This window comes from Triticum aestivum, chromosome 7A (genome assembly GCF_018294505.1).
Source record: "Triticum aestivum cultivar Chinese Spring chromosome 7A, IWGSC CS RefSeq v2.1, whole genome shotgun sequence".
Classification (NCBI taxonomy): domain Eukaryota; kingdom Viridiplantae; phylum Streptophyta; class Magnoliopsida; order Poales; family Poaceae; genus Triticum; species Triticum aestivum.
The window spans coordinates 679,201,874-679,216,495 of NC_057812.1; the positions used below are offsets into that span (position 1 = coordinate 679,201,874).

Below are 14,622 nucleotides of genomic sequence, written 5' to 3' on the forward strand. Positions count from 1 at the left end.
ATATTTTGGAACGGAGGGAGTATAAGATAAGCAAGAGTTACTATTCTTTCTATAAAAGCATGTTTTTTTTGGCAATGCTCTAACATGTATAACTGAAACAAATGAACAATTGTGTAAATACCACAACTCAAAAGATATAAGTGAAGTGCATAGAGCATTCTATAAATTCATGAACAATACGTGTTTCTCCCTATGAAATGTGATCATGATATGATGATTGTAAAATACCAACACGCAAAGAAAATAAAAATTCAAAGGACGCTCCAAGAATAACACATATCATGTGAATAAATAAAAATTAGACCCTTGAGACTTCTTGTTTGGGGTGCTTTGGGCATTGCCAAGCTTAGGCTTTTGCCTCTTGTTATTCGTCTCATATCAATATCTCGCCTAGATCTTGAAAACTTCATCCCCACAAAACTTCATAAAACTTTTATTAAAGGGTTAGTAAACATATGAACAAATTAACTTCATGTACTGCCGAGACAGGTTTGTATATCCTTTTACTAGTCATGCATTTAGATACCATAACGGGATACACTGATCATTGACCAATCACAAGCTTATCAAGCATGCATGCACGAGCGAGGGAGCCCATGCAAACGCCTGACATATAGTACATGAACTGGAACATAGAAAATATACGTATGGTGCGTACGTATGCCATGCAAACTAGTTATGAATGCAACGATTATGCATGTATAATATTCATCGATGGTTGGATGGATCAGATGGGGCAGGTGAAGTCAGAGGGGCACTTCTTGCCGCACTGGTTGAGGAGGAGGACGAGGTCGATGGGGACGTTGAGCTGGATGCCGAGGATGTTGGCCCTGATGGCGGTGCAGAGGCACACGGCGGCGTCAAGGTCGGCGAGCCCGCCCAGGAGCGGGCAGCACTGCTCGTTCGCCGGCACGCCGATCTTGAGCTTCACTAGGTTCAGCACGTCGGCGCACACGCCCAGCTTCAGCGTGTTGATCGGGCAGCTGCCCCCGCCGGTCGATGGCACGACAGGCGGTGGGCGGATCGGTGGGGTAGGTACGACCGGCGGGCAGTAGGGTCCGCAGCCCTGGGCGGCGGCAAGGAGGACCAGGTTCAGGGCGAGGAAGAGGGCGAGAATTGGAGGGCGTCATTGCTCTTACTGGTCTGTGGGTAAGCTTGTCAGGCTTTGCTAGCTTGGGATGATTTTCTTGGGTTGTTTGGGGTGGTATTTATAGGCCGGGTGTAGTGTGCAAGTGCATGCAAGTGACTCGTTCATGTCATGATCAGTCCAGCTAATTAATTTGACTCTTGACGTAATTTGTAAAGATTATGTGCAACCGTTCATTATTGTACTAGCATGTTACGTGTGTATACCACCATTGGAGCATAATCTGTTCACTAAAGAACAAAACCTGATAGCTGAGCCATGAGACTTTCATTTAGTTTCCAAAAAATAGTACTCCCATATGCGTATTGTCTGCTGTGTGCATATAAATATTTGATGGTTTTACAAGTGTATAGCCATAATAATCTGGATCATAGCAACGGACAAAGGAATATATCGGGCATGGCAGCGCTACGAGCTGGCATACGCCAATCATCCGGGTCACGAGAGACGTATATAGGCCATTGCGTTGCATATGGTTTTGATTCCATGTGTCTACATTACGTTTGATACTTTGGTTTGTTCTACTGGCTCGTTGGCATGCATGGACACGTATGCTTACCTAGCTGTATAATTATTAGTAAATCTGTATGGGTATGTCTAGGACACATCTAGATGTGATATAATTATGTCTCATCTAAATTGTGACATCAGTAAAAAGTTAGCGCTGGATTAACCCAGCACATTGTTTGTATTTGTTTTTTTTCCTTCGAGTACACCTACGCACCTTCACTGGCGCTGGAGACGCAGGTGGGTGGTCGTGGCCTGCTGCCAACAAGGATGGCCCAATTACACGCTCGTTCTTTTCAACACATGTACGTACCTCGTTAGTGTCTAGGAAAAATGTATGTGCACTCGCTCACCTAGCAGTTTTTTCCCCTAAAGCTAGCAGCTAGCTTCATATAATCAACGCACATGCTGCATAACATAGCTAATTACCTTTTCTAGTAATTAAGCATGCTACATCTCTGCACATCTAGTATTAATCAAATCAGCAACTGCTCAGCTAGACCCACCGCAATTCTCATCAAAAAAATTTCCTCACCATTTCATTGTCGTTGTTGTTATTTTCACTTTGTGTTTTCTTGTCGTCCACGGGTCAACTACAGCTACAAGGGTAAATAAATATATTTTCTATTTTTTTGTGAAATAAAAAAATGTTTGCAAATTTTTAAAATTGTGAATTATAAAGGAATCAGGAAATTGAAAAAAACAAATAAGTTAGTGAATACAAAAAAATCGTGAAATTAATATATATAATTTTCCAAATTTTGGGAAAAATCTCATGTTTCACAAAAAGTAATGAAAACTTGAATTTGAAAAAAATTATGATTTTGAAAAAAAGTTCATGATTTTAATAATTTTTATGATTTTTTAAAAAATTAAAAAATTATGAACATTATTTTAACTAGGACAAAAATGGGTTGGGCACAATTGCTTGTCAAGGGTGTATATGTGTTTGGGACAAGGAGTAAAGGTCGAGTTGCATGTTAATAATGGACTTGCAACTAGGAAAAAAGATCGCCTCCCCCCCTTGCGTGTCGAGGGTAGATTGTTGCGTGTCAAGGGTGGACTTGCAACTAGGAAAAAAGAGATGGGGCCCAGTTGCATGACGGGCGTTGACTTGCAACTAGTACAAAAAATGGGTCGGGCACCCTAGTTGCATGTCGTGGGTGGATTTGCAACTAAGACAAAAAAAGGTTATCCCCTTTCCCGGGTTACGTTCAAAGGGTGGACTTGCAACTAAGACAAACAAATGGGGTAATGCCCAGTTGCATGTCAGGGGTGGACTTGCAACTATGACGAAAATTGGGTCGGGGTACCCCAGCTGCATGCCGTGGGTGGACTTGCAATTAAGACAAACAAAAAAGTTGCCCCCTCTTCCCCTGGGTTGCGTGTCAAGGATGGACATGCAACTGGAAAAAAATGAGGCCACTCCCAGTTGCATCTCAAGCATTGACTTGCGACTAGGAAGAAAAATGGGTCGGTCACCCTAATTGCATATCATGGGTGGACTTGCAACTAAGGAAAAAAAGTTGCCCCACCCCTCCCCTGGGTTGCGTGCCAAGCGTGGACTAACAACTTGGATAAAAAATGGGGTTAGGCCTAGCATATCAAGGGTTAACTTGCAACTACGAAAAAAATGAGGCTCATTTGTGTGTCGAGGGCGGACTTGCAACCAGGACAAAATGATCCGCGTCAGTTGTGTGTCGAGGATGGACCTACAACTGGGTCAAAGGGGTCGAGAACAAAGTTGCGCGTCGAGGGTGCAATTGCAACTAGGACAAAGTGTCAAGGACAAGTTGTGTGTCGAGGGTGCACTTGCAACTGGATCAAAAATGGATTTACAACTGAGATAAAAAGGGTCGAGCACAGTTGCAAGTCGATGGTGGAGTTGCAACAATGACAAAACTATGGGCTCAGTTGCGAGTCGAGGGTGGACTTGCAACTGGGACAATTAGGAAACTACCATCTCAGTTGTGAATTAACGATGGACTTGCAATGGGGACAAAACAAAATTGTGGGCTTAGTTGCGAGTCAAGGGCGGACTTGCGACTGGGACAACTACACAAAACTATGATGCCATTTGCGAGTCATGGGTGGACTTGCAACTGTGACAATAATAAACTACAAGCCGCGTTGTGAGTTGAGCGTTAACATACAACTAGGATAACAAAATACACGCCCAGTTGCTAGTTGAGAGTGGAGTTGTAGCTGGAAGAACTATGAGCACATTTGTGAATCGAGAGTGGACTTGTAACCATGGCAACTACGAAACTACAAGTTTACTTGCGAGTCATGAGTCGACTTTCAACTGGAATAAACAAACTATGTGCCCAGTTGGGAGTAAGGGGTGGACTTACAAATGTGGTGAAAAAACAAATACATATGCTCCAAGGATCAACTTGTAACTGGGATAAAACAAAATACAGATCCAATTGCGAGTTAAGAGGAACCTGCAACTGGGAGGAAAAACAAAAATACATGCCCAGTTGCAAGTCAATGCTGGAGTTGCAAATTGGATGAAACAAACTACATGCCTAGTTGTGAGTTGAGGGTGAACTTGCAACTTTGACAACTACACAAAACTACAATACGAGTTGCGAGTCGAGCATACACTTGCACAACTACACACAACTACGATACGAGTTGCGATTCGAGGGTACAGTTGCAACTGCGACAACTACACAAAACTACGATACGAATTGCGAGTCGGGGATGGATCTGCGACCGGGACGAAACAAACTATGTGCCTAGTTGCGAGTCAAGATTGAACTTATAATCAGGACAACTACGCAAAACTATGATACGATTTGCGAGTCGATGGTGGACTTGCAACTGGGATAATAACAAACAATGAGCCCAATTGCGAGTGGATTGTAGATTTGCAATGGGAATAAAAGCAAAAATACATGTCCATTGCTAGTCGAGGGTGGACTTGTAACTAAAACAACTATGAGACCATTTGCGAGTGAAGGGTGAACTTGCAACTAGGACAATAACAAATTATGAGCTCGAGTCGAGTGTAGATTTGCAACTGGAATGAAAAATAAAATACATGCCCATTGCTAGTTGATGGCGGACTTGCAATTGGGACAACTACGAGATCATTTACGAGTAAAGGATGGCCTCTACAAATTCTCCACCAAGCCAAAATGCATAGTGAAAATGAACGAAAGAGAAACGAGCTGCGCCCCTCAAACGACCACATATATGGGTTATGTGAACGAACAAGATAGCACAAAACAAAACGGGACAAAGAGGATGCGAACGAGCTGAGATGTGCGCACATGATCAAGAGTATATGAACCATTAAAACAAACAAATCGGTCGGTCATAGACTTAGATGAGATATCATGGAGATGAGATAGAGCAAATCTGAAAGGAGAAAAATAACTTTTCTATGGCTACCCAGTTGAACCAAAATAAACAAAAATAGAGAATAAAAGGACTCGTAGCCCTCCACGGAAAAGCTACAACCCACAAAAAACTCAATACACAAAACAGAAAAATGACCCATTTAAAACAGTCATATCAGGCCTCACTGCTTCACGAGGGATGAACAGAAAACACGACACAAGGACAACGAACATGACTCGGAAGCACATATATCTAACGGTATATGAGTTAAAACATTGTTAACTCTCATCTAAATGAGAATTAGCAAAACCAATCCGAAACGGGCAAGATCGCGTCGTGAAAACATCACAAGAAAAGACACACACACACACACACACACAGAGAGAGAGAGACCGATAAAAAGACACCAGACACACAACATGACATGGGATGCACGTGACAAAACAACCCGCGACCAATTGGGCGACATTTAAAGCGAATAGATGACATAGTGAAAAAATAAGAAAAAACAGAACAGAAAAAATAACAAGAAATGAAAAAGGAAATGATATACTGCGTATATAATAGAAAAAACAAAGAAAAATGGGAGCGGAAAATCACTTACTTTCACTCCTCCCTTCTCACTTCATGCCCACTCATCACGTGAAGGACTGTAGGAAAATGAATGGGCACCGCCTCCTCACCTCTTGAGAGAAAAAATTAGGGACAAATCACCACGGTACTTTTTGTTTGAGAAATTTATGGGAGCCCACAACTGAGACAAACAGAAAAAAGCCCACTACCACATCGAGCAGGCAAGACCAACCCGAGACAAACAGAAAAACAAACACGAACACAACGGCCCGCCCCCAATCTCACGTGGAAGACACACTCCGACGTGTACGAGCGCGCGAGGAACGATCTTGCACGAGTTTTAAAGACAAACAATCTGACGGTCCTGGATTTAGATGTGACATACTTAAAAATCATCCAGATGTGAGTTAGCCATTCCGAATCTGTATCCATTGGTTATGTTGATGAATAACAGTTTGTTTAATTCACATCTAGATATTTTTTAAGGATGTCACATCTAAACTCTTACAAATATATAATGCAGCAACAAGAAACAAAAAATACTAGGACAAAAAAATACAGTTCGTCTAATTCACATCTAGATATTTTTTAAGGATGTCACATCTAAGCTCCCACAAATATATATAATACAGCAACAAGAAATAAAAAAATAGGACAAAAAAACCACAAACAGAATAGACATCAGCTTAGATGTGACATAAGTATGTCACATCTAGATGTGTCCTAAACAGACCCAAAAAAATAGACCACAAATAGAGTTGATATCAGCTTAGATGACATAACTATGTCACATCTAGATGTGTCCTAGACAGACCCGACAATAATACCAACTAGATGATACCCCGCACGTTTCTGCGATAATCGGTTGCAATATATTTTTAGTTTTATTAGATTTGATTGTGTGGCATATAATATTTAGATTAACAAAAATTTAACCAAACTTAGGAATACATCCGACTTATTATTTTTGATCGTGTATAGTTGTAATAAGTACAATAACAGACTTAAAAAATCTCATGCATGGTTGAATTTGATGTTGAGCATTTTTCATGCATAGTTGCATGTTGAGGTGGGTCTTATTCCATCCATAATTGTATGGTGATGTGGATGCTTGCATGTTGAGATAAATAAGATAGTGCGGATGAACTTCTTACGCCCCAAGAAGACGGCAGAAATTTACCTGGAGCTCCGTTGTGTATGTCCCGATAGACAAACTAGGGAGGATCAAAGCCCGAAAGACAAACTCGAAGAAAAAGTGTTGCCATCCACACGAGTGCCGCATCTGTGGGGACTAAAAACCCTAATCTAAACTATTAACTGGAGCGGAGCCACCGAAATTTTCCCACCGCCATGATCATAGGAAAAAAAGATTATCCCACCGCCACCGGCCGCCGAAACGGCAGGCAAAGGGGAGGGCTAGATGAAAAACAACCGTTAATATCTCTTCAAGTGAACGTGCTTGAACCATCGCATGGAGGTTTTTCTTGGCGTTGATTGGACCATCCATGCTTAATTAATTGCCTAATAACCAAACGAGCACCTCCACCAATACATGCCTTTTTTGGCTTCATTAATTGCAGAAATTAAACGGACATTAGACACAATAATTAAGAGGGGTTTTGTTGGGTGTTGGTTGGCTAGTTTTTCATGAGAAAACTTTCATTCTATTCATCTTCAATAATAACAGTACAACAAACACTTGGCAACGATTACAAGCACTGAATTGAGTTGAAGGTGCGCCGCCGTCATCGCCCCTCCCTCTCCGGAGCCACGCAAAATTTGTTGTAGTAGACAGTCGGGAACTCATCGTGCTAAGGCCCCATAGGACTAGCGGAGTAGAACAACAACCATCGCCGATGAAGAGTAGCGTAGACGAAGGATCCAACCTAAAGACACACCAACATATATGAACTATGACCAGGTCCAAGCTAATCCACCAAGGAAGATCTGCCGTAGACATGCCTCCATACCTCCACAAATGATGCTAGACACACCACCAGGATGGGTGCTTGGCGGGGAGAACCTTATTCCATTTTTGGGAGCCGCCGCCGTCTCGTCTTTTTGCGCAGGACACAAACCTAACAGAACTTGAAGAAACACATAAAAACAGAGCCCTCCACCGGTAAGGGCTGAAATCCACCAAGCCGCCATGGACCTAAGGCCATCGAAAATGAGACGGACAGGCGGTGACGCATTGGCCGGCTTTTTTCGTGTGAAATAATCACTTGGGGAGAACAAGGCGCACTAGATGCATGACGACTTCTACTCTTGGATTATCAGTTTTTCATTAGGCGTCCTATGAACTTGGAAGGAGTAAATACTTTGTTTGCTTTAAGTATGACCATTGTAGCCCGCCTAATTGTACAATAAAACTGAAACTCCATTGAGTTGGCCTCAGATACCTAAAGCAAACTCAACATGTTCAGAGTTTATGTATTTCATGGGCTGATTCATGAAATATTTTATTACTCGAAGTCTTAAATGTAAAATCTTATTAGTCGTAGTGATGAGGATGCAACATCTAGATATGGTCAGCAAGGCCGAAAGCCAACCTAGTGACCTTGACATTGGCCAGACTTTCGACTTATACCCATCTTCTAGATGAGTGCCTCTATCATCTTGAGGAACAAGTCAACCAACCATGACACTCAGGGGGCCATGGTCGGTGCGACCAGTGGTGGCACGCATGAACTTGTGAATTGGCCCAATCCATATAACCCTACACGGTGAGGGTCGATCTGCGTCGATGTGACTCACAGTGTCGACCGTGGCATTGGACTCTCTCCGGACAACGGATCGGCGCCATGAAGGAGTTGTGGCACAAGAGAAGGAATACGAGTTCGGGAAGGGAGATATATTCGCGGTGTTCGACTGCCTGGCATGGTAAAGGCGGGGGGAGAGGGAGTGGTGATGGATACATGTGGAGTGGGTGGGAGGTTGGCGAAAGATCGAGGATGTCGCCTAGAGGGGGGGTGAATAGGCGCTTTAAAATAATTACGGTTTAGGCTTGAACAAATGCGGAATAAACCTAGCGGTTAATTTGCCAAGCACAAAACCTACAACAACTAGACTCACCTATGTGCACCAACAACTTATGCTAAGCAAGATAAGCAACTATGTGATAGCAAGATATATGACAAAGAACAATATGGCTATCGCAAAGTAAAGTGCATAAGTAAAGGGCTCGGATAAGAGATAACCGAGGCACGCGGAGACGATGATGTATCCCGAAGTTCACACCCTTGCAGATGCTAATCTCCGTTTGGAGTGGTGTGGAGGCACAATGCTCCCCAAGAAGCCACTAGGGCCACCGTAATCTCCTCACACCCTCGCACAATGCAAGATGCCGTGATTCCACTAAGGGACCCTTGAGGGCGGTCACCGAACCCGTACAAATGCCAACCCTTGGGGGCGGTCACCGAACACGTACACTTTGGCAACCCTTGGGGGCGGTCACCGGTACCCGTCAAATTGCTCGGGGAGATCTCCACAACCTAATTGGAGACCCCGACGCTTGCGCGGAGCTTTACACCACAATGATTGAGCTCCGAACACCACCAACCGTCTAGGGCGCCCAAGCACCCAAGAGTAATAAGGTTCTCAACTTGTAACTTCCACGTATCACGTGGAGAACTCAAACCGATGCACCAAATGCAATGGCAAAGGCACACGGAGTGCCCAAGTCCTTCTCTCTCAAATCCCACCGAAGCAACTAATGCTAGGGAGGAAAATGAGAGGAAGAACAAGAAGGAGAACACCAAAAACTCCAAGATCTAGATCCAAGGGGTTCCCCTCACCTAGAGGAGAAAGTGATTGGTGGAAACGTGGATCTAGATGTCCTCTCTTTTCCCTCAAAAACTAGCAAGAATCCATGGAGGGATTGAGAGTTAGCAAGTTCGAAGAAGGTCAACAATGGAGGAAGAACACGATCTCAAAGGATAAAGTTCATTGGGGAAGATGACCCCCTTTTATAGGTGGGGAAAAATCCAACCGTTATGCTCACAGCCCGCACCGAGCGGTACTACCGCGACAAGGAGCGGTACTACCGCTAGGGCAGTAGTAGCCCTTTGAAACACAACAACGAGGAGGCATAAAAGCCAGAAGAACCGTTGGAGTGGTAGTACCGCTTGACCTCATGATACTACCGCTAGGGGTAGTGGTACTGCTGCTAAGGGTAGCGGTACTACTGCTTGCTAGCGGTACTAAAAAATTACATCCGTGCCTACCACCGCTGGACATGTGACGAGTTTTTGGTCCCGAGCGGAAGTAGCCACGGAAGTAGCCGCGGTAGTACTGCTCCAAGCGGTAGTACCGCTCCCAAGAGCGGTAGTAAAAAATTACATCCGCTCCTATCCGCGGTAGAACCGCTGCAGCCTTTTCAGAACACCAAAACTACCACAACTTCTGCAAACGGACTCCGAATTCGACGAAACCAAGTTTGTTGGAAAGCTAGCGACAAGGGCTAACACAATCTTGAAAGAAATACCAATAATAAGCAAATGAGAAAAGGCCCAAAAGAAAATGGTGAGAACTCTTTCTCGGAAAAGACCGATAAACCTCCAACACCAAAAACATCATAGAAGACGCATGCAAACTCCGTTTTTGATGAACTCAAGCTTGTCATAAAGATGACCATAAGCTCTAAGACTCGCAAAGAGAACCAAATAAGAACCAATAAACATGATGCAAGTATGCAATGGTTTGAGCTCTCAACGAACGATATGATCAAGCTACTCACTTGAGAGCCCGCCTTGATAGTACGACAATCTATCCTATAACCCGGTCTCCCAACTACAATCAAGAGACCGGTAAAATAGAAAACCTATCAAGGGAAAACCTTTGCCTTGCACATGATCCACTTGAGCTAGATGATGATGATCTTGACTCCCTCAAGTTGGACCACCTTTCTTGATTGTGTTGGCTCGATGAAGACTAGTTGATTGCTCCCCCATACTCCACTATGGGTGAGACACTCTTCCACACATCTTCACAAGTTCATTGTCACCACAATGGACGACAAGCTTCAAGCATTTGATATATTCGTGATGCTTCACTTGAATTTGCACACTACAACCTAACCCCACAAAGAACTCTCAAGAAGACCATGGGTTAGTACACAAAGCGTAATGGGCAATGCTTACCATACCATGGGATCACTTGATCCCTCTGTACATCTTTGTACGCTTTGTGTGTTGATCAACTTGATTCACTCTTGACTTAGTCTTGATCAACCTTGATTCTTTCCAACTCTCTTCATTTGGATGATGTCTTGAAGGTAAACATGAATGATCAAACAATCTTCTTCTTTAAGACATGCTTGCAATAAGCTCAAATCTCAAATGACCAATCTTTGGATAATTCCTTGAATAGCACCTTGGTCGACACAATGTCACACCCTAGCTGGTTCATGCATTAGAGTGTTGCATCATGTCTACTTTTACAGAAACTTGAAATGGGGATGACAGAACCCCCAGCACCCCCTGGAAACAACTAGGGTTTACTAAAATTATTTTCAATGAACCCAAAATGCCCTTCACAAAATGTTCATCATTTTTGGATTGGGTTGAAACCCCTGGAAAAAATAGTGCACTCTTTTCTAGGACATTCTGGTTTTTTCGAATTAAATCATAAGTATTTGAATTTGAGCATTTAAATGCTATAAAAAATTTTAAATGCTCAAATAATTCTGGATTTAAGTGAGGGCTCTTAGGAATAATCCCAACAAAGCCCACAATTATTTTCAAGATTTTAGTAAGTGCCTAAGTATTTTTAATAAAGCCCTAAAGTTACAGAAAAATAGAAAAAGAAAACAAAATAGGAAAAGAGAGAAAGAGAAAGGCTTACCTGGCGCCACCCAGCAGGCCCACCTGCCAGCCCAGCCCAGCCACCGCTCCAGCGAGCTGCTTGGCTTGGCCAGGCAGGCAAGCAGCTGCTCGACGGCGAGCACAACATGCATGCCACGCAGCTGCCCGCCGCCTCGCCGCTCCCCTCATCGAGCTATCGACGTGGGACGAACCCCCTCTCTCTCCCCAACCTCGCAGGCACTCGCTCTCCCCTCTGGCTCCTCCCTCTCGCCCTCCCCGACGTCGCCCGAGACGTCACCGTCACCGCCGCTCGCCGCAGCCGCGTCCAACGCCGTCCCCGCGCCCTCTCACCATGTCCGGACGGTTCGCCGTCATCGACTACGTCGACTAGCCAAGCCGCACGACGCCGGAGACCCTACAATGTCCCTGCCACCGTCGTCTTCAACCTCGGGCCGCCCTAGATCGCCGTCGCTGTTCTGACCGCACCGAGCCTTCCCCGAGCACGTTGACTGTCCCTGCGGCTTCCCTGTGAGCTGCTGAACCTCCCCGTGCTTTCTGTTCCGCCCCTAGAATACCGTAGATGCCGCATCTCTTGTGCTCGAACGCGTCGCCGCCTGACCACGTCGCCGGCGCTGCTCTGGTGACCATTTGGTCACGGGCTTGTGCATGTCACACTCCCCGCGCCGTGTAGAGGCTGTAGGTGCTAGCTCCACGCCGCCTAGGCCACTGCAGCCACGCGCATGAGTTGACCCGAGCTTCGGCCTCCGCCAAGCTCGTCGCCGGCGATGCTTCGGCCACTCCCCGGCCAAGCCATCACCATGGCTGGATGCAGGCGAGCACCAGCTGCCCGTAGCTGCTCTTCGTGCAGCAAATGGAGCCCTGCGGGCAAATCCCGCAGCACGCCGCCGCGTCTCGCCTCGCCGGCAGGCTTTGACCCGCTGACCGGCGAGTTGACCACGTCTGACCCGTGTAGGCCCAAGTTGACTTTCCCCCTAAGCCTATGACAGGTGGGGCCGACCTGTTAATTAGTTTAGGATTAGTGCTAACTAATTTTGGTTAGTTTAGGTCACTGACATGTGGGCCCAGGCCCCACTGACAGTTAGTTGGTATTAACTTAATTCTGTTACTTAGATGAGACACTGATAGACAGGGCCCACCAGTCAGGTTTGACTGGCCCTTGCGCCTTTGACTCGCTGACGTCACAGTGACACAGTGCTGACATAATTATTCATTTTCTGGATTTATTTTTATATAGAAAATTCCAGAAAATAGCCAAAACTTCTAAAAATCATAGAAAATCAACCATAGCTCCAAATCAAACAATTTATATATGAAAAATGATCAGAAAAATTCAATCTATCCATTTGTAATGGTTTCATGCATGACAAACCACTTTAACATTGCCGTTTAGGTGAAACAAGCTAATACACTTATTATGCATAAGAACTTTAACCTTCATTTGAATCTTTGATTCAAATGGACCCATTTCAACTTGTTTCACATTGCATTAGGCAGGACACATAATTTTGCCATGTCATAGCATGCATCATATTGTTGCATATTGTCATGTGTTGATTATGTTCTGTGTGTCCTTCATGGTAGGTTCTGCCTCCGAGTATATGTCCGAGTATCCAACTGAAGGGCAGTACCCTACTACCACTCCATCAGGCAAGAAGCCCCATTGATCATATCGATACAATCCCATGTTCCCGCCTCTGCTCTCATTTACTACATTAAGACAACAACGTTTCAAACTGCTGTGTGATGCGGTAGTTGAACCCTTATCCTCTGCATGACCTGTCATTGCCACTGTAACTAGATGAAACTCACTAGCATGTGTAGGAGTTGATTGAGCCATGTTTGTGTTTCCTACCTTGCTATGCCTGCTATGCTTAGAGTTGTGTCAGTCTGGTTCATCTGGGTGATGGGCTAGAGTGAAATGATTCTAATGGTAATGTGAGTGGTGCGTTGAACATGATTTGGTAAAGGTATCGATGAGAGGCCATGTAGGAGTACATGGTGGGTTGTTTCATTGAGGCCGTCCATAAGAACTGAGATTTGTATGCGTGATTTAAGATTCAGCTACTACCACACATTGGGCCCTGAAATATGACCCTGCTCGACTTACTAACCCCTCTCGTCCTCTGTCCAGCAGTTGCAACTAGTTTCTGGTGTTTGCAGGTTATGTGTTGGCGGCCGTGCGTAGCGCTGACCCTAGGGGTGGGCTATGATGCGGTAGATACACCGTGGCACGGTGTACCGAGTCGCCTGTTTGGTGTCTCGGGAACCCTGCACACATCGTTTGGGGCCGTTGAGGACACCCCGGCCGGATCTCCTTGCCGATGAAACCTGAATAGGCGATATACCTGGACTAGAGACTTGTGCGGTTAGTCAGGTCATGGTCTACACCCACGTCGGCTTTCGCTTAAAGTCTGCCGAGCACATGTCGTGTGCAGACGCTAAGTGGTGGAAACATGTGTGACGAAGTACACCCCTGCAGGGTATAAAACTATTTGAATAGCCGCATCCGCGGTAAAGGACTACTTGGTTGCCTATACAGTTCATAGACAAGTTAATGGTTACCACTAAGAGACTCAAGATAAGTGTGATTACCGAGGATGGCTCTCTCATAGGATGACGAGGGAGGATCCCCGGTGGAGTATTGTTTTGGTGATTAGTGGACTCGTGTGTGAAAACTATTTTACTAGTGGTGTCCCATAGGATAGCTTAGCCAAGAGTCAAAGCTGGCTTGCTGCAATAACCCCACCACCTTCTTGACAATGAGCATGTATAGTAGGTTCTGATGTAAGACTTCCTGAGTACCTTTGTACTCATGTTTGCTTAATTACTGTTTTCAGATGACAACACCGCCCCCTCCGATGGGTTTTATGTAGATCTCGATGTCGATGAGTGACTTGCCACCCAGGTGGTGACCCTGGCCATGGAGGGCCCTATGTAGATAGACAGGCTTCGAGAAGCCTTCTTCCTTTCTAGTGTCTATACTCAGACTATTTTCTTCCGCATGTGCTTGTATGCTTGTATGACTTGAGTGTCGGGTCATGTGACCCCTACCTATATGAACATGTTATGTATGGCTCTCTGGAGCCTTTAAATAAAGTACTTGAGTTGTAGAGTTTTATTGTGATGCCATGTTGTATTTGCACATATCGAGCATATTGTGTGTATGATTGAAATGCTTGGTATGTGTGGGATCCGACAATCTAGTTGTTTATCCTTGGC

General features: G+C 44.8%; 1 protein-coding gene across 1 annotated transcript; it reads right to left on the bottom strand.

Moving 5' to 3' along the window:
- Positions 1-345: 345 nt before the first annotated feature.
- Positions 346-1,123, bottom strand: LOC123153720 (cortical cell-delineating protein-like; the record flags this gene model as incomplete). The annotated part of the gene is made up of 1 exon (XM_044572700.1): positions 346-1,123. A coding segment is annotated over one exon (396 nt), but the record flags the coding sequence as incomplete, so codon positions are not given.
- Between the last annotated feature and the right edge of the window lie 13,499 nt (positions 1,124-14,622).